Source organism: Mastigoproctus giganteus, chromosome 8 (assembly GCF_048544385.1).
Source record: "Mastigoproctus giganteus isolate SK-2022 chromosome 8, ASM4854438v1, whole genome shotgun sequence".
NCBI classification, from domain to species: domain Eukaryota; kingdom Metazoa; phylum Arthropoda; class Arachnida; order Uropygi; family Thelyphonidae; genus Mastigoproctus; species Mastigoproctus giganteus.
Genome location: NC_143582.1, coordinates 17,234,022 through 17,256,139, shown reverse-complemented (window position 1 = coordinate 17,256,139; position 22,118 = coordinate 17,234,022). Strand labels below are relative to the sequence as shown.

General features: G+C 38.5%; 1 protein-coding gene across 1 annotated transcript in view; it reads right to left on the bottom strand.

Annotated features, from left to right (window-relative positions):
* LOC150081300 (uncharacterized) overlaps positions 1-22,118 on the bottom strand; it is a 219,338-nt gene that overhangs the window by 37,902 nt on the left and 159,318 nt on the right. Inside the window, exon 5 of the mRNA XM_090380150.1 lies at positions 9,723-9,952. Within this exon, the coding sequence (XP_090236276.1) occupies positions 9,723-9,952 (230 nt within the window). The remainder of the gene's footprint in view (positions 1-9,722; positions 9,953-22,118) is intronic.

Here is a 22,118-nt window from a genome sequence, read left to right as displayed (position 1 = left end):
GAAAGTTAATAAGGCTAATAAATTTAATTGATTTATTTACTCTACTATACTATACTAAGTTAGTGCAGCAATAGGTATTCCGCTATATTTTTACCTTATACCTTAGCTATCAAGTTCAAAGGTATGCGCTATCGAGTTATGCTATACCGTAATGATCACAATGTTAAATTAGTTATATCCTTAGTTAAATACAAAAGATATATGCCCAAAAAGTGATTAAAACATTCAAAATACTTATTTATCACAATGAAAACCCTTCTTCTGTAGCACAGAAGAATACTTCTGGTTATGCTATGATATTCCCACCAAAACACCAATACAATAGCGGTATGAGTAAAGAGTTGTAACTTACAAAATCACTAGCTAAATTTAAAAAATAAGCTTTTTTTTAATAAATTATATAACTACTTTCTTATATCTACCATAGGTTTCTGTGTCTCCTGGTAATTTATATGCATCACATGCATCTTTCTTTTCTGCCACAAGTCTCATTAGTTCATCTGATATCCATTTAGGCCTAAACCTTGAACAGTATTTATTAGTGGGAACAAAATGCCTAGTAGCTTCGAAGATTACTTCTTTCAATGCTTCCCATTTAGAATTTGCTATTGGTAACATCATCAGTTAGTTCCACTGTATAGAATTTAAAAAAAAACTGTCTGAGACCACTGTAGTCACCTCTACGAAAGGAAAAAAAACCTTTCCATTACCCCAGATGGTAGTTACTTCTTTCAGTAAATCCCACATCAGTACACTGTGATCACCACCACCTAGGGCTTCCTTTATCTGCAGATTCTTAATGCATGAATAATCGCTGCTGATAATCAGATCAAGAGTATTACTCCCTCTGGTTGCCTCTTGAACATGCTGCTGTAGAAAACAATCATCCAATAATTCAACAAAAGTCATGCTAGTGTGCAAGTGAACAACCCACAAGTTCCAATCTATATCTGGGAAGTTAAAATCCCCCATTATAAGACAATCTGATTTCCTGGCCCACTCTACTTCTCTGTACAGTTGTTCATTGTACTCAGGATCATTTTGCCTATAACACACGCTTTCTGTACACATTGTAGTCCCCAAATTCCAATTCTGCATTCCTTATATCTGTGTAACACCACATCTCCCGAAATCCCAACAATATCTGCCTTTGATGTCTTGACCAGCACGTCAAATTCATTGAATTTATTTACTATACTCCTAGCATTGGTATACATGCAAGTATACAATGCACCTATCCTTACTCTTAGCTACCCTAACATGCCCCATGTATTTACATGATCCATGATGACTCCCAGCAGTCATTGAAATCCTGAGTACCATGCTTTCCAGGCTGCTGCTCATTCCAATAGAAGTAGTGGAAGAATCACTTTCACCTGTGCCTGCAGCTACTGTTAATCTATTATTCTGTGATTCCCCCTCCCCAAGCTAGCAGTTTTCTGACCGACCTACTACTGCCTCAATAGCATCAGCAAATATTCCTGTTAACAAGCACAGACCACGGTGAGAAAAATTCTACCCCATGATCCTTGTACAATCTCTCCAGGGCCGAATTGATTGACAAGGCTCTCATCATATACTCCCCCTCCTATCGTGTCTTGGCAGATTTGCAGATACAGTCCATTCCGGTTATTTGGGACACATCGGGACTAGTGCATTTTGGCCCGATTAAGCGACTGCCCCAATTATCCGAAGTTTCACGTAAATGGTTAAAATAGTTAAAAATACAATGTAACCCCCCCTTTTTTACAATTGGTTCACTGTACAATCAAATCACGTTACCACGAACTCAACCATAGTAAAGTACCGTTCACTATATGATGTGCAGTAAGCGCCGGTCATTGCGATCACATTTGTGAATTTTAATTCTATTAAACAGCGATTCTAATTTGCGAAAATAGGAGGAATATTATCCACAGGCTATAAAAGCAAAGATATATTAAGCACAGATTTACCCTTTATTACCTTACCAATTAAAAAATTAAACGATACGTGAAAATCGGAATAATTAATACGTACTGTACGTACATACGAACTAGTTGACATTTCTGTTCACTGACATTTGTGGGCGGGGAGAGGTTAAAATTTAAAACAGTAAAAAGATAAGCAATCAATAACAAAGAACACAGCACACACAAATTGCAAGTAACACAATACGCGCAATTGAGAAGTAACGAGTTACAAAGCTTTAAAAATACGAATGAAGAGAAGATTCTGAAAATTAATTTTTTTATATGATTTAAGATTTCATGGAAGTGTAAACACATTTCACATTATAACCGACAGAATTCCAGCTGTCAATATTATCGCAAATTCAGTAGGATCGATAAATAAACAGGTAAATAAAAATAAGTATAAATAAAAATAAACAGGCCCAATAAACAGGTGACTGCTAATTGTTTTTATTGTTTTATGGTTGTGACCTCCAGAATTTCGACCGAACCACGTGGTACCGTCGGAGACAATCGTAGGGTAATCTCCAGTGCTGTGGTCTCCTGCCCCGATTAAACGGCATGCTGTCCCAATTAAGCGAAGTAAACCCTGGCTATTTTCTCGATCGGTTTCTGTTTTTTAAGATTTGCCCCAAATAAACGGCTGCCCCGATTAACCGGTGGCCCAAATAACCGGAATCCACTGTACTTTCAAATTTAACCCTAATTTGTGACATTTTCTCAACATTTACCTGTACTTGTTAAGTAAGTCCACAGATCTCCTACTCTTAATGTCATTAGTGCCAACATATACAATATCACTTTTTGTGCCCTTAAGAGATGATATCTGCTCTACAACATCAACTTTTGCCACTGGCAGACATACCCTGGTCGTGTTCCACCTATCTGTTTTGCACAATATATTTTCCATCTTCCTGACAATAGTCACCGACAATGACTAGCTCCTGTGGGACCAGTGCATTCTGCCTTGAAGATTGCCACTGTGTTGCATGATGCACAAGAATGAGCTCTGGAGTTGAGTTGGGCAGCTGAGAGCTTGATCGGCCCCATTTTAATTCCTTCAAGGGCATCTACCCTACTCTTCAAACTCTCATAGATGCCCATCAGAGCTGTCACCTAATTTCTTGAAACTCTGTGCACCTAGCAGACACAAAGACATCTTCATCCTCCTTAGCTAGATCATGTTCTGTTCCAGAAAGATTTGCAAACATTTCACAATTTGCACATTTTTTTAGGCTGTGATGCGTTGGAGAATTTCCCACTTCGGTTCTCCCCCGAGCCACAGCCTCTTACGTTCTGCATGCATGTGTTCGGACTGGTTTGGAAGAGATAGCAGGAATTATAGAAGACAATTAAGAAGGATAGTGCCCATGGAAGTATCCATAGAAAATGCATGAAGCAGAAACAGAATGTCTGTGAGACAGACAGCAGAGAAACTTTGTTAGAGATGGGTTATTAATTAACCTAACTGCCCATCTTTTGAATGGAATCTAAAAGCCTAAGAGAGGTTTTGGGGGCACCTCCCCAGATGTGGGAACAATATTCCACCTTAGAGTTGATAGGTGGAAGAAAAGTACTGTTGAGAGAGAAAGAGAAAACCAAGTTTTTTAGATGCAGAGGAAGCAATATTTGTAATGTGTTTATGCCAAGAGAGAGAATAGAAGTCAGAGTAATCTGTAATAGAAATATGTGATCTTGTCTAGAAATTTCAGTGTCATCAAAGATAAGTACAGGAGCACAAGGATCCTTTTTAGAAGATATGACAGGAGTAAATTTTAGAAGGAATGAAATCAATCAAGTTACCTTTGCCCCTTGGAGAATTACCCAGAGATCTGCACATAAGCAGTTGATTTCTCAAACTGGAATGTAGTGAGCAATGTGCTAACATCAGCAAAACTATGGATAGGATTTCCAGTCAATGGAAGAAGGTCATTAACAAACAAGAGAAAAAGGGTGGGATAAAGAACTCAACCTTGGGGAACACCTGCATTAGTGGAGAAGTTAAAATACAGAGAGTCATCTATCACTACCTGCTGTGAGTGGTCAGAAAGAAAACTGATACCCAATTACAGAAAACAGTTGGCAACCCATAAGATGGAAGCTTATTTAGGCCTTTAGGCCAAACATGATCAAAAGCCTTTGAAATGTCAAGAGCAACTGCTCGAGTTTCACTAAACATTTCCATTGAATTTATTCATAGATGGGTAACATACGCCAGTATATCACTAGGGGATCAACACTGATGGAATCTATACTGGCAATCACTGATCAGATGGAAGGTTTCTAGATAGTTGAGGAGTTAGCAGTTAATAGATTTCTCCATTATTTAGAAGGAGTAGAAGTAAGTGCAATGGGACAATAATTGGATGGGAAGGATTTGTCACCTTTTAGAGGAACTGGCTGGATATGAGCAAATTTCCAAGCAGAAGGGAAAACACCTTTGAAATAAGAAAGTGAAAAAAAATAACACAAAACAGGAGTAAGCTCAGAAGACCAGGTTTTGAGAACAAGTGAAGATATACCATCAGGACTTTGGAGCTTTCTCAGCATCAAGATTGTTCAAAATCCTTCTGACTTCCTTTTGACAGAAGACCACAGGAGGCACTGAATGCAGTGTATGTAACTGGGAATGGTGGGAGGTGGTTTACCAAGATCATCAATACATGGGTTAGAATAAAAGTATGATGCTAGCAGATCAACTTTATTTTTAGCTGGGGTAGCAAACGAACGATCCAGTTTTGACAGAGGAAGGAACAGAGATGGACAAAAGTAGTAGTAGTAGTAGTAGTAGTAGTAGTAGTAGTAGTGGCACATGATGCAAGAAAGCAAGTGTAGGAGCTTATGCAGCATCAGCCAAAAAAAAAAAAAAAAAAATCATCACACCATTCCCTCCAAATGCCTGTCCAGTTCCTCCTTAAATTTATTTAACCTATCAACTTCCACAACGACAGATGGAAGTTTGTTCCAGCAATTAACCACCCGCTGGCTAAAGGCAAATTTCCGCACATCTATTCTACATCTATCCTTTCTTAATTTGAACTTATGTCCCCGTAGGTTCGTAATCTGAACAAGTGGAAGGATCCCATCAGAATTCAGCGTGCTCAACCCATTCAAGGCCTTATAGACCTCAATCAGATCACCGCGCAGGTGCCTAGTCTCCAGCCACTGCAATTTGCAGAACTTAAGCCTCTCTTGGTAAGAGAATCCCTTCATTCCCCTCACCAATCGTGTTGCTCTTCTCTGTACACGCTCAAGCAAATCTACATCCTTCCTAAAATGAGGCCTCCAGACTTGTACGCAATACTCAAGGCGTGGCCTGACCATTGCCTTATACAGAGGGACAATCACCTCCTTTTCCCTGCTAGCAAAATTCCTATATATCATTGACAAAACCCCATGACCTGCCTAGCAGCCTGTCTGCATTGCTCAGAATACTTCATATCTGACTGCACAATTACTCCCAGGTCTTTTTCATTTTCTACCACCTTAAGTGTAGTACCACACAGTTGGTACGTTTCTCTGGGGTTACTTCTACCCATATGCAGTACTTTGCATTTGTCAAGGTTGAACTTCAGTTGCCACTTCTTAGCCCATCTGCCCAAATTATCTAGATCCTGTTGCAGTAGCACACTGCCATTACTGTCATTAACAACCCTGCCAACCTTAGTGTCATCTGCAAACTTCGACATTAAGCCTGATATACCTTCATCAATATCATTGATAAATACACAAAACAACAGTGGACCCAACACCGAACCCTGTGGGACTCCACTAATAACATTAGTCCACGAAGAGCAGCACCCATTGATTACCACCCTCTGTCTTCTCCCACTTAACCATCCTTTTATCCATTGTAGCAACTTACCCTTAATACCATTCTGCTCCAATTTGTACAGTAGTCTTCCATGCGCAACAGTGTCAAAAGCTTTCCTGAAATCCAAGTATATGATATCAAAATTATTTTTCGCATCCAGTTCCTTTGTGACCACATCATAATAACCAATCAAATTTGTCAGACAAGACTTTCCCTTAACAAAGCCATGCTGTGTTTGAATTATTGCTGCAGTCTTGTCTAGATGATCCTGCAATGCATCTTTAACCAGTGACTCCATTATTTTACCCGGAACAGAAGTTAAACTAACTGGTCTGTAATTACTCGTGTCACCCTTCGATCCACCTTTGTGAATTGGGGACACATTTGCACATCTCCAGTCCGTGGGAACCTCCCCTGAGTCCAAGGATGCTCTCATAATTATGGCTAAGGGTTTGCTTAGTTGCTTTGCCGCCTCCTTTAAAATAACTGGATAGATCCCATCCACCCCAGGTGCCTTTCTTATGTTTAACTTCAACAATTTCTCCTCCACTTTGCTCTCAGTTATTACAAAATCATTAAGCACACTGCTACAATTTGATAACCTTCTTCCATTTTCAAATTGTAATAATTCCTCACGTGTGAATGTAGATGCAAAATACTCATTCAGTTTGTTTGCTATCTGAGCAGGATCATCAACAGTCGAACCATCGATGTCAAGTGGACCAATCATATTCATCCCCTTCCTTTTAGAGTTTATATAAGTAAAGAAATCCTTGCTGTTTTTCTTAGCATCCTTTGCCAAAGATTTCTCGTAATCCGCCTTCGCCTGCCGAACCTCCTTTGTGACCTGATTACAGACTAGCTTATATCTGCCACAGGCTTCTGTGTCACCTGATAATTTATATGCATCCCATGCATTTTTCTTCTCTGTCACGAGTCTCATTAGTTCATTTGACAACCATTTAGGCCTAAACCTTGAACAATATTTCTTAATAGGTATGAACCTTTTAGTAGCTTCCACGATTAATTCCTTGAATGCTTCCCACTTAGAATTTACTGTTGGTAACATCGTCAGTTGATCCCACTGTACAGAATTTAAAAACTGTCTGAGACCACTGTACTCCCCTTTACGGAAGCAAAAACCCTTTCCTTTACCCCTGACGGTAGTTACCTCTTTGAGTAAATCCCACTTCAGCACATTGTGATCACTGCCACCTAGTGGTTCCTTTATCTGCAAATTCTTAATACATGAATGATCACTGCTGATAACCAGATCAAAAGTGTTACTTTCTCTGGTTGCCTCTCGAACATGCTGCTGCAGAAAACAATCATCCAATAAATCCACAAAAGTCTGACTGGTGTGTGAGTGACCAACCCACAAGTTCCAGTCAATATCTGGGAAGTTAAAATCCCCCATTATAAGACATTCAGATTTACTGGCCCACTCTATTTCTCTGTACAATTGTTCACTGTACTCATTCAAGTCATTAGGCCTATAACACACTCCTACCCTTATTTTTCCTTTCGCAGTGCTTATCTCGCACCAAACTGACTCAACAGAGCACTGTTCATCTATATTAACTGGGTGCACTTCCTTTGATTTTATGTTTTTCTTAATTAACAGCATAACACCCCCTCCCTTTCTGTCCTGTCTATCCTTTCTGTACACATTGTACTCCCCAAATTCCAGTTCTGCATTCCTTATATCTTTGTGACACCACGTCTCTGCTATCCCAACAATATCCGCCTTTGATGTCTTGACCAACACTTCAAATTCATCAAATTTATTTACTATACTTCTAGCATTGGTATACATGCAAGCATACATGCTCCTATGCCTATTCCTCGATACCCTAACACATCCCATATACCCAACTATTCCATGATGACTGCCATCCGTCCCTGAAACCCCCAACACCCCTCGCTCCAGGTCGCTTCTTATTCTAATAGAAGTTGTGCAAGAATCACCTTCACCTCTGCCTGCGGTTACTGTTAAACTATTAGTCTTTGTATCCCCCCAAACTAGCAGTTTTCCGACCCACCTAACACTGCCTCGATAGCATCAGCAAATATTCTTGCACCCTTTCTATTTAAGTGTATCCCATCCCTGTAGAAGCAATCTCTCCTGTTAACAAGTACAGTCCAGGCTGAAAAAAATTCTACCCCTTGAGCCTTGCACAATCCTTCCAGGGCCGAATTGATCGACAAGGCTCTCATCATGTACTCCCTCCTATCGTGTCTGGGCAGAATTGCAGACACTTTCAAATTCAACCCTATTTCACGGCTTTTTTTCAACAGTGACCTGTACTTGTTGAGTAATTCCGCCGGTCTCCTACTCTTAATATCATTAGTGCCAACGTGTACAACTATATCACCTTTTGTGCCCTTGAAAGATGATATCCGCTCTACAACGTCATCAACCTTTGCCCCTGGCAGACATACCCTGGTCCTGTTCCACCTATCCTTTTTACAAAGGATGTTTACAAAAGTTGTGGCCAATAGCTTTGGCAAGGGCTTCTTGTCCAAATGGTTGATTTCCATTTGGACAAGAAGCAAGTTTTCTACTCATAGCATATTAAAAATCTAGTTTGGACTGATTAATAACTGCTTTACAATTGTTGCAAGCTTTGGTGTAGGAAGAATCTGGAGATTTGGATGCATGCCAATTGTGATATGCAACATTCTTATCTTGAACAGCTTTATCACATTTATTGGAAAACCAAGGTTTAAATAAAAGAAAGGATTTTAAGGTGGAGTGTGAAATAAAGGATTTCATCCCTACAAGAATAATTTCACTACCACTGTCTTGAAGAAGGGTGGCTAAAGATAATGTATGAAAATTTGCTTATTATAAGACTATTTGCATCTGTTGGCAAGAGTAAGTGTAAAAGATTGATTTAATTTGATTTGGGCCTATATTTTAGAGCTTTTCTTATGGTAACATCCAGAGATAGCAGAAAGAACCAGTAAGCCAGTCACTTTAGCAAGGTCTTGTATGTTAAAAGCTGACAGTTTCATAAGTGCAAGAGCAGATAAATGAAAAGAAATTGGAAGAAGCCACAAGTGATCCCACTAGAATTTTCACTGTAAAAGTGGGAATCAAATGGGTTAGCAAATATGCCCTTCAGAAGGATGCATTCTGGCAAAAAATGGATATTCTGTTGAACAAGAGTCATCAAAATAAAATATTACTTTAATGTTTACATTTTCAACAGATGAAAACATGTACTGTGATTTCTATAAAGTTTTCAGAATGAGTCCCAGCAAAATGGGGTCTCGTTTAAAGTAACAATGATATCCAATGCAATTTTTGATAACAATATTAGGCTGTGTAATCCTGATTTAAAGAAGATGCATGAGATGGCCAGTAACTGTTTCTTAAACATAGCCAATAGCTATTTTAAATGGCCAATTACTATAATTTTGTGTAAACGTTTTTTTTTTCCAAGGCAAAAAAAAAAAAAAAAAAATGAATATCATATAAAAGAACAACTTTTATATGATATTCATTCATCATGGTAACTGTTGTAACAGAACCAATAAATGAGGATTCCAAATGTGTATCAAAATTAAGATTTCAAATTTAATTTTAATAAAAATGTTGAATTCCGTCTTAGTTTTGCTAAAACTAAGACGGAATTATTTTTCTTAAGTGACCAATAACTACAGTAACTACAATAAGTACAGTTTACCCTATTGCAAAGTGTTCTCTTACTCAAAAAAGATTTTAAAACACTGTTCTGATTGTTGGCCTGTTTGAGTGATCTTCATGAGGAAGGGGGGGGTTATAAAATGTGGCAATTCTTTTAGAACATAAGAGTGCTTTTAGAAAGATCCTGATCAATGGCAATAAATATATATATCTTCACTAAGGAATGATTTTTTAAAATTTCAAAAACAAATAAAATAGGAAATACTTTTAGGAAATCTCTGTTAATAAAGTTAATCATTCTAACCTGACTGCAAGCCATCATTAGAGTTGTAAATCCAGTTTTACACTGAGCATTAATATTTGCTCCACTATTAAGAAGATATTCGACTATTTTCTCAGATCCTGATGCTGTTGCTGTCATTAATAAAGTTATTCTATCTGGATCAGACTGTTCCATATCAGAATGGTCACTTTTCTGTAAAACCTCCTCTAGCATACTGCAGTCTCCATTCTTCACCGCTTGGTGCAGATCACCTAAAATGTTGAAGGTGTTATTGGTAATTTTTTGAAATTAATAACATCTGAATTAAACTATTCAAAATTTCATTAACTTTCCAAAGTTTTAAAAACTTTGGAAAGTTAATGAAATTTTACTGAAAACTTACTTTCTGTACCAATCTAAGTTTATTTTACCAATCTAAGTTATAAAAAAAAATGTGTCTAAAATAAGAGAGACACAATACACTTGAACAATGGTCAGGCCATTGTTCAAGTGTATTGTGTCTTTACCAAACTGATTTCTTCTACCTATTACGGTGAGCCAAGCCAATAAAAAATTACCAAAAGCCTTGCAGTCTAAAGTATAGTGTTAATCCACTATACTTTGGACTGCAAGACTGCTTTCTGCATATAGTGCCTCTGATTTGGGCAGGATTGCAAACAATTACATTCTGACCAAGTGGAGCATTTTTTCAGTATGGCCTTATATGTATATTATCCTATAAATCATGTCTGTGTGAAATTAAGATCATTAACAAAAAGAGCATTATTATTCGTTACATGAATAATAACACTCTCTTAAGATCCCTTAAAAACTAACCTGTTTGTTACACAATCAATCTGTGGTACTACACTGACAGTGGTAGGGAATGAAAGGGGCTTGGGGGTGGTTGTTCAGGCAGATATGAAGTTCTCTGAGCAGTGCAGACGGGCTGCAAGAGTAGCTCATGGAGTATTGTCAATGATATACAGGAATTTTTCCAGCAGGGATAAGGAGGTGATTATTCCCTTGTATAAGGCAATGGTCAGGCCACACCTAGAGTACTGTATACAGGTCTGGAGGCCTCATTTCAAGAAGCATGTAGAGCTGCTGGAACGAGTACAGAGAAGGGCAACAAGATTAGTGAATGGAACAAAGGGGTGCTCTTACGAAGAAAGGCTTAAAATATGCAAATTACAGTGTCTGGAGACTAGGTGATCTGACAGAGGTGTATAAAGCCTTGAATGGTTTGAGCATGCTCAATGCTGATGGGATTCTTCCTCTAGCTCAGAATAATCACCTGAGAGGGCATAAATTCAAATTGAGGAAAGACAGATGTAGGATAGACGTGCGGAAATTTGCCTTTAGCCAGCGGGTGGTTGGTTGGTGGAACAGACTTCCATCCCTTGTCGTGGAGGTTGATAGCCTAAATAAGTTTAAGGCTCAGCTGGACAGGTATTTTGAACAAACAGAGGGGTGAAGTGGAAGTGGGTTTTTTTTTTTTGGCTGATGCTGCATAAGCTTGCTTTCTTGCATCAAATGCCTCTACTAATGCTAATGCTAATTTTTATTCCCAGAAGAAATGTCCCACTTCTAGTCCACCAAACCAACTTTATTGAAAAGGTTACCCACTTTTGCACTTGATCTTTCTATTTTGAGGCCCAAATTAATGGGTACAGCACCTGGAAGGGCATTAGATACAAGTTCCTAAGGTGTCATATTTTTACTTAAATGAGTCAATTTCATCTAGCAATGCATGAAGTTTCTATTTAAGATCTGGAATTGTATATATCTGGAATAGAGAAAAGAATCATCAGTTCGGTTAGGATTATCTATTAGAATGATCTTTGAATATGTGCCACAGGTTGTACAAGATTTGATGCCTTAGATAGGAATGGCCCATTGCCATCTGCCATGCTATCCTGTGATGAGGCATGCAAAGTGAATCATGTGGCAACCATCATTAAGGTAAGAATTACACTTATAAAATGTTACAGATATAACTTTACAATATAATACAGTAATTAAGCAGATAAGAAAAATTAATCTACTAATACTTAATCTACTAAAATTAAGCTTAAGAATTTAAACTTTCAAGATACCAATAAAACAATAACAAAATAACTACATGATTTAGCTTTACAGAATATAAGAATTAAGTTTACAAAATAGAAATGAAATTTATAAGATATAAAAGTTAGATTGCTATTCAACTCTTAACCCAAGCCTACTATAACCACAAGGATACTAGAGAACATCATCTGTTGTCATTTAATACTTATAATCCATTCAAATACATTTAATGCTAATAAAAATTCATCAATATTAGTTATAAACTATCAGATGTAAATGTGCTGTCTTCCACAGCATTACAAAATGTTTTTCTAATGGGGGGAAGACAGATTCAAATTGAAGAAGGATGATTTACAAGATAGACGCGAGGAGGTTTGCCGTCAGCCAGCAGTGATGGTAGTGGCAAATGATGCAAGGAAAAAAAACCCACACTCTTCACCCATCCATACCCTCCAAGAATCTCTCTAGTTCTTCCTTGAATTTATTCAAGCCATCCACTTCAACAACAGATGGAAGTCTGTTCCAACAATCAGACACCCACTGGCTGAAAGCAAACTACTGCATATATATCCTGCAAACATCCTTCCTCAACTTGAATTTATGGCCCCACATGTGTAGTTTCTTAGCAAGAGGAAGAACACCATTAACATTTAGCATACTCAATCAATTAAAGGCCTTAAGCAAGTCAATCAAATTTTCCTGCAGGTGCCTTGTGTCCAGACAGAAATTTGCAGAACTGAAGCCATTCTAAGAGCACCCTTTTTGTTCACTTCACTTCACCAATCTGATTGCCCTACTCTGCACCCATTCCAGCATATCTACATCCTTCCTAAAGTGAGGCCTCCAGACCTGTATACAATATTCAAAATGCAGCCTAACCATGGCCTTGTACAAGGGGTAATCACCTCATTATCCCTGATAGCAAAGTTTCTGTACATCATTAACAAAACCCCATAAGCTGTCCTGGCAGCATGTTTGCACTGCCCAGAAAATTTCATACCTGACCACACTATTACCACCAGGTTTTTTTCATTTTTCACATCCCTAAGGGTAGACCCACACAGTTGATAAGTTTACTCTGGGATTACTGTTACTCATAGCAGTACCTTGAATTTGTCAATGTTAAACTTCACCCACCATTTCTCAGCCCATCGATCTAATTTTTCTAGATTTTGTTGCAGTAGCAGTCATTAGTGTAATGACACTAATTGATCACCCTGCCAACCTTTGTATCATCTGCAAACTTAAACATTTAGCCTGATTTACCTTTAATAATATATATTGAAAACAACAATGGGCCAGACACTGAACCAATGGCCGACTGCACTAATTAGTCAATGAACAGCAGTGCCCATTGATAACCACACTGTTTTCTTCCAATTAATCATCCCTTTATTCATAGCAGTAACTTTCCCTTAATGCCACATTGCTCCAGTTTGTACAGCAGTCTTTCATGTGCAACAGTATCAAAAGTCTTCCTGAAATCCAAGTATATGATATTAAAATTCTTTGGTGGATGACTGTTCGAACAAATTTCCATCTGGTGTTCTGGAAGTGGGCAATTTAAATAAATTCAAAGAACTAAACAAATTATTGCAGGAGAATGGACAAGTTATGTGGGAGATTTTTTTGTTTGTTTTAGCATTAGCATTAGTAGAGGCATACGATGCAAGAAAGCAAGCTTATGCAGCATCAGACAAAAAAAAAAAAAACACAACAACCTCCCATTTCACCCCTCCATTCATTCCAAATGGCTGTCCAGCTCACCCTTAAATTTATTTAGGCTAGTAGCTTCCACAACAAAAGATGGAAGCCTGTTCCACCAATCAACTACCCGCTGGCTAAAGGCAAATTTCTGCACATCTATTCTACAACTATCTCTCCTCAATTTGAAACTGTGCACTGTCAGGCTCTTAGTCTGAGCAAGAGGAAGAATCCCATCAGAATTCAGCTTGCTCAATCCATTCGTATGTTTGTTTGTTATTTGATTTTTAGGAGCATTAGCAACTAAGGCCATATTGCTCCAGGGATATGCGGTGGTCATTCCCTGACCTTTCTGCGTTCTCCATATTTGGTGGTCAAGGGCTCAAACCCCGGTCTAATCAAGAAGCGTGTACTACACACTGCTGCTCCTGCCCACCTGGCTACGGAGGTGCCACTCAACCCATTCAAGGCCTTATACACCTCAATCAGATCACCTCGCAGGTGCCTACTCTCCAGGTGCTGCAATTTGCAGAAATTAAGCCTTTCTAGGTAAGAGCACCCCCTCACCTATCTTGTTGCCCTTCTTTGTACTCTTTCTAGCAACTCTACATCCTTCCTAAAATGAGACCTCCAGACCTGTACACAGTACTCTAGGTGTGGCCTAACCATTGCCGTGTATAATTGGATAATCACCTCCCTGTCCCTGCTAGCAAAATTCCTATATATCATTGACAAGACTCCATGACCTGTCCTGGCAGACTGTCTGCACTGCTCAGCAAACTTCATATTTGACTGCACAATTATCCCCAGGTCTTTTTCACTTTCCACTTCCCTGAGTGTAGTACCACACAGTTGGTAAGTTTCTCTTCGGTTACTGATACCTATATGCAGTACTTTGCATTTGTCAATGTTAAACTTCAGTTGCCACTTCTCAGCCCATTTTCCCAACTTATCTAGATCCAGTTGGAGTAGCATACTGTCTTTACTGTCGTTAACAACACTGCCAACCTTTGTATCATCTGCAAACTTGGACATTAAACCTGATATACCTTCATCAATATCATTGATAAATATAAAAAAACAACAATGGGCCCAAAACCGAATCCTGGGGAACTCCACTAATAACATTTGTCCACGAAGAGCAGTGTCCATTGATTACCACTCTGTTGTCTCCCACTCAACCATCCCTTTATCCATTGTAGCAACTTACCCTTAATGCCATACCTCTCCAATTTGTACAGCAGTCTTCCATGTGCAACAGTATCAAAAGCTTTCCCGAAATCCAAGTATATAATATCAAAATTATTTTTGGAATTCAGTTCCTTTGTGACCACATCATAGTATACAATCAAATTGGTCAGACAAGATCTCCCTTTAACAAACCCATGCTGCATCTTAACTATTACTGCAGTCTTGCCTAGACAACCCTGCAATGCTTCTTTAATCAGTGATTCCATTATTTTCCCTGGAACACAAGTTAAACTAACAGGTCTGTAGTTATGTGTCATCTTTTGAACTCCCTTTGTGAATTGGTGATACATTTGCACACCACCTCCAGTCCATGGGGACCTCCCCTGATTCCAAGGAAGCTCTCATAATTATGGCTAATAGTTTGCTTACTTCCTTTGCTGCCTCCTTTAATATAACTGGATAGATCCCTTCACCCCCAGGTGCATTTTTTATGTTTAAGTTCAACAATTTCTCCCAGTTATTACAAAATCACTTAGCTCCCTGTTAGCGTTTGATAAACTTCTGGCACTCCCCTCATTGAACTGATAAAGTTTTCTGGCTGATTCTTTATAAGCTTTATAAGCTTGCTTCCTTGCATCATATGCCACTAATAATAATAACAACAAAAAACTTTATTCTGCTTTTAAATATTAAATCACATTCATTGTACACTGAGAAATAACAGAGAAGGTAATAAGTAAGCTGGTGTGTGACAATACCAGCTTACTATTTGATTGAAAGCACAATACCAAGCAACAGTTATAAAACATCAAATGGCATGGACAAAGCACAAGTGCTTGGACAGGCCAGTATGTTATGGCATATGACAATAAAAGTTACACACCAGCAGTTGAGAAACACTGGTAAATTATGACAAAGTTTCTACATATAGTTGTAACTTGCTTCACATGACCCTGTTTAAAACAGATTTATTAGTGTGAGTACCACTGCTCTCTATATATATAGTTCAGTTGGACTACGTCTGAAAACTCTTAACACAAACTTCAACATTTTCAGTTGATCAGCTGAAAATGTTGAAGCTAAACATTATCTTGTGCTGTTGTCGGCTTTGCCATTACTTGCTATTCCTTCTTGGTAAATTAATTAATGACATTTTCTTTTTATCTGATAAAACTTTAAAAAAGGATTAAAATTGGTAACTATAACTCATATATGGGTAGAAAGCAACAATTCTGAAAGTGAATTAAAAATCCAGCATTAGAGCATCACCATGCAAGTGAAATTGTGTTACCATGAGGGGAAGAGCATTTGTCCATAGCATCATCTGGTCCTTGAAGTTGTCACAGACATTCTCTCAGATATGCCAGACAAGCTGTACTTGCTAGCTGGGAGTCTAAAACGCTGATGGAACTGTTATTCGGATGACATTCAAGTCAACTGGACCCAATTTTGGCGAAGTCCGGATGATCTGTGTCAGCCAAATCCTCTGCTTGCACCTTGACAGTGGTGGGACTGTTAGTAATCCTGGGTATAATCTCCATGCACAAGCACACTGTGGGTGACCACCCAAGTGAAAACCAAAATAAGCAGGGTTTGAGGTGTGGCGTGGCACCCACAACACATGGAGGAATGCCGCCCCTATGTGTTACCAGGCAATATTAGGTGGTAGATACTCTCATCAACCAGTGAAATAACACCACCACTCTGCTTATTGGAGGCTTGAAGTGGTGCAACCCATGTTAGTCTCCAGAGCTAAGTTCCGGTCAACCCTTCCCTATCTCTTCATCACGCAGTATGACTGATGACTTTTGAGGTTATGATGAACATCACAGCGAGATCCAATCTTCTTAAATTTTGAAGGTATATAGCTCTAAAACAGTGTTCACAGGCCAGCCACCGGTTAGTACACCACAACGACCTATTAGTAACTCTTTCGGAGGTTTCCAGATCAGTTAGTGTATTATCTTGCTACCTCTACTCTGCCAGGTAGTGACTAGAGGGAGTTTGAGTACAGTGTATGCGAGGGGGGGGGGATCATTGTTGAGGCCACGTAAAGTCAAGGATCTGGGTATATTCTTAACATGTGTATGCAATATTCAAAAAATTTCATTACTTCATACAGCATGTCCCCCCCCCCCCCACTTTTTCTTACTATTGAATACACCATGAATTGTCAAACTAATAGAGTAAACTTATCTGTGAAAAGATCTAAACCTCCCAAACATTTCCTAGTTCATTTCACAAATATACATGGGTCTCAATTCTAATCTCAACAATGTCCATTTCCACTTGCAGTCTGCCAAACCCCATGTACTTTTTTCTGACAGAATCTCAGTTATCGGTTTATTCAACTACTGCTCATCTCAGTTGCCCATATTATTCGCTATATGATTCCTTTCGCCTCAAACGTGGTACATGTGAACATGTCCATTCCGATATTCCCTGTCAGAGACTTGGTAATTTTGAATCTCCTCGTTTCGATCTTCTCTGGCTTAAAATCTCTATCTCATTGTGTCAAATTCATCTGTTGTCTCTATTGTTCTCCTAACTCTACTAATCACTTGGAGTTCTTCAACTTCCTCTCTCTTTGCAACTTGACTTTCCCCAGTCCAACTTTCCTAACAGTGAGGTAATTTTTCCTTGGAGGTTTTAACATTCACAATTCCAGCTGGTTTCCATATTCTAGTCACACCGATCCAGCTGGTCGAGATGCTGAGGCTTTTGCAATTACTAATGACCTTGCAGAGATTGTTCATTTACCTACAGGAGTATCAGACAATCCCAACCATACAGCCAACATGCTTGATCTTTTTCTCACAAACATCTCTTCTAAGTATATGGTCGAAGTCAGTGGTCCTTTAGGTACCTCAGATCACAACTTGGCGATTGTCTCTTCTCCAATGGAGCCTTTATCTCATGGCTATTCCCAACCTCTTATTGTTTAGCATTACAAGAATGCAAAATGGGATGAGCTACAAGATTTCTTTTCTTCTTTCCCTTGGTCGGATTACTGTTTCAAAACTTCTGATATCAACGTTTGCTCAGATCGTGTCAGTAAAATTATTCTTGTAGGAATGGAATCCTTTATTCCACACTCCACTTTAAAATCTCGTCCTTTATCTAAACCTTGGTTTTCCAATAAATGTGCTAAGGCTGTTCAAGAGAAGAACATTGCATATCATAATTGGCTTGTTTCCAATTCCAATAAATCACATCTTAACATTTTGCTGCACACATTTTACACATTACATTTCATGCTATTTCTTCTTATTCGTCCATACAATTTAGTGTTCTCCCCAGAAAATTTTGCCAGCAGGGTGGCATCACAAGTAGCCAGGTAGCATTGTGAAGTAGCCAGGTGGGAAGTGTAATACTTTGCAATATTATAAATTTTTCTGTTAAGCGATTCAGAGCAAAAATTAATTAAATAATTTAACATTATATGCTCCTGTCACATTGATCTCGATTGCATAGTATGTGCGAATTAATATTGATTGAGATCAGTGAGCAGTACCATACTGTACCGCAAGAATTGATTAAATTTTATCCGGACAGTGCGCCCATTTGATAGTCCTGGGGAGAACACTGCAACTTATCAATTATTTTCACTCCTATGAAGTTTATCTGGCATTTTCTTCCTGCTCAAAATGTTCTGCAGAAACAAATAGTTCAAATAATTGCAATAGGTAATTTTTTTTATGCCTAAATAGAACTGTAATCAGAAGTATGAAGAATCACCTAATTTTGGAATTGGTAGTTACATAATAGAATGAACGTTGTCAAAATAATTGTACTGAGTGAAATTTCATAATTCACTACAGCACATAACTTAGCCTGTTGTGATTATAAGAGCATATCAATTGGAGGAAACAGTACTATTGGAGAACAAGTGAAATCCTAAAAGCTATAGTATCATTTCAGAACTTTTAATACCAAAAGTTTCATGTTTTTATTGTGTATTGTGTGTGTGTGGGGGGGGGGGGGGAAATACAACAGCTTACTAAGATGAAATAACTTAATTCTGGTTTCATAACATTATTTAGTACGTCCTAGGATAATCACATATGTAGATGCTGTCATGCAACTCGCAAGATTGAGCTAACACAAAAAATATTGTATGATGCTACAAAAATTATACTATCCATTGTTAACTGTTGCAGTGGTATAGTATATGCAATAAAAATTTACAATGAGGCTGTAAACTCCACTGATACGTATACAAAGTATAAGCAGAAATTTATTTATTTTAGTATGTGAAACAAAAGTTTGTAGTATCTTTAGTAAATTGAAAGCCGACCGGGCTAGTCGGGTGGGTAAAGTGCCTGCCTGGCAACCCAAAGGTTGCGGGTTCGAATCCTGCCTCGGGCTCGGATCACAGTAGAAAATGCAAAAACCATGGGAGGTGCAATATGGCCACAGAAACCGATGCGCCAACAACTAACAAAAAAAAAAAAAAAAAAAAAAAAAGTAAATTACTTAAGTTCTTAAGGAGGACACGACAGACATCATTGCAAGACTGAGAATCTCTTTCATTTCAAACTTTAAAACAAATGTACAGACATGTGACTAAACAGCAGTCTTGACAGAACTTAGTGTAACTGCTATCACTGGGTTTAAAAAAATAAAATAATAAAATAAAATAATCTCATCTTTCTAATTCCACAATTATCTTAAAAAACTTTGCACGCATTCTGCAACCTTGAGCACTGACCTGGGAGAAGAATATTTGCTGATGAGATCGAGGCAGTGTTGGGTGGGCCGGAAAACTGCTACCTTGGGGTAGCAGTTTTCCGGCCCACCATTAATCTTTCAGAGACTGAAAGATTAATGGTAGCTGCAGGCAGAAGCGAAGGTGATTCTTGCACTGCTGATATTATTATAATGAGCAACAGACTAGAGGGCAAGTTGCTGGGGATTTCAAGAACTGTTGGTAGTAATCATGGAACAAGTAAATACATTGGCTGGGTTAAGGTAACTAAGAGTATGAACAAGTGCACGTATACTTGCATGTACACTAATGCTAGAAGTATAGTAAATAAAATTGATGAATTTTATGTGCTGATCAAGACATCAAAGGCAGATATTGTTGGAATATCAGAGACATGGTGTCACATAGATATAAGCAGTGCAGAATTGGAATTTGGGGAGTACAATGTGTACAGAAAGGACAGACAGAGTAGGAAGGGAGGAGGGGTTATGCTGTTAGTTAAGAAACACATAATCTAAGGAAGTGCATCCAGTTGACACAGGTGGACAGTGCAATGCTGAGTCTGTTTGGTGTAACAAACACTAGGAAAGGGAAAAATGAGAGTAGGAGTATGATATAGGCCTAATGATGCTGATGAGTACAATGAACAGTTGTGCCGAAAAATAGAATGGGGCAGTAAATCAGAATGTCTTGTAATGGGGGATTTTATGCTGTTAGTTAAGAAACTTTCCACATATTGACTGGAACTTGTGGGTTGTTCACTTGCACACTAGCAAGACTTTTGTGGATTTATTGGAGGATTGTTTTGTACAGCAACATGTTCGATGGAACAACCAGAGGGAGTAATACCCTTGATCTGATTATCAGCAGTGATGTCACATGCATCAGGAATTTGCAGATAAAGGAAACACTAGGTGATCACAGTGTACTGATGTGGGATTTACTTAAAGATGTAACTACGCTCAAGGGTAAAGGGAAGAGTTTTTGTTTTCATAAAGGTAACTACAGAGGTCTCAGACAGTTGATATTCTATAGAGTAGGATCAACTGATGATGTTACCAACAGTGAAATCTAAATGGGAAACATTCAGGGATTTAAACTTGGAGGCTACTAGGTTTTTCATACCAACTAAGAAATACTGTTCGAGGTTCAGCCCTAACTGGATGTCAGATGAATTAATCAGGCTCATGGCAGAGAAGAAAAATGCATGGATTGCATATAATTATCAGGTGACACAGAAGTCTAGGACAGACATAAGCTAGTCTGTAATCAAGTCACAAAAGAGGTTAGGCAGGCGAAGTCAGATTACGAGAAATCTTTGGCAAAAGACACAAAGAAAAACAGCAAAGAGTTTTTTACTTATGTAAACTCTAGAGGAGGATGAATCAGAATGGTCCACTTAACACAGATGGTTCGACTACTGATGATCCTGCTCAAGTAGCTGATAAACTGAATCAATATTTTGCATCTGCCTTCACACATGAGGAGTTATTCAAGGAGGGAAATGCCAGCAGTTTATCAAATTCTAACTGGGAGCTAAATGATTTTGTGATAATTGAGAAAAAAGTGGAGGAGAAATTGTTGAAGTTAAACATAAAAAAGGCACTTTGACAGATGGAATCTATCCAGTCATAATGAAGGAGGCAGCAAGGGAAGTAAGTAAATCCTTAGCCATAATTATGAAAGCATCCTTAGAGTCAGGGGAGGTCCCCATGGACTGGAGAGATGCAAATGTATACCCAATTCACAAAGGGGGTTCAAAGAGTGACAAATAAATATAGACCTGTTAGTTTAACTTCTGTTCTGGAGAAAATAATGGAGAAGTCACTGGTTAAAGAGGTGATACAAGATCACCTAGACAAGCCAGCAGCAATAGTTCAGACACAGTACTGGTTTGTTAAGGGGAAGTCTTGTCTGACCAATTTGATGGATACTACGATGTGGTCACAAAGGAACTGGATACTAAAAATAATTTTGATATCATATACTTGGATTTCAGGAAAGCTTTTGATACAGTTGCACATTGAAGACTGCTGTGCAAATTGGAGTGGTATGGCGTTAACAGCAAGTTACTGCAATGGATAAAGGGATGGTAGAGTGGGAGACTGCATGGAGTGGCAATAAATGGAAGCTGCTCTACGTGGACTAATGTTATTAGCAGAGTCCCTCATGGTACTGGGCTCAATTGTTGTTTTATGTATTTATTAATGATATTGATGAAGGTATATCAGGCTTAATGTCCAAGTTTGCAGATGATACACAGGTTGGGAAGGTTGTTAATGACACTGAAGACAGTATGCTATTGCAACAGGATCTAGAAAATTTAGGCAGATGAGCTGAGAAGTGACAACTGAAGTGTAACTTTGGCAAATGCAAAGTACTCCATATGGGTAGCAGAACCCAAGAGAAACGTACAACTGTGTGTTACTACACTCAGGGAGGTGGAGAATGAAGAAGACTTGGGGTAATTGTGCAGTCAGATATGAAGTTCTCTGAGCAGTGTGGATGGGCTGCCAGAGCAGGCCATGGAGTTTTGTCAATGATATATAGGAATTTTGCTAGCAAGGAGATGATTATCCCTTTGTATATGGCAATGGTCAGGCAACATCTTGAGTACTGTATACAGGTCTGAAAGGCTTCATTTTAGGAAGGATGTAGAGTTGCTAAAACGAGTACAGAGAAGGGCAAGAAGATTGATGAGAGTGTGCTTATGAAGAAAGGCTTAAGTTCTGCAAGTTACAGCATCTGGAGACTAGGCACCTGCA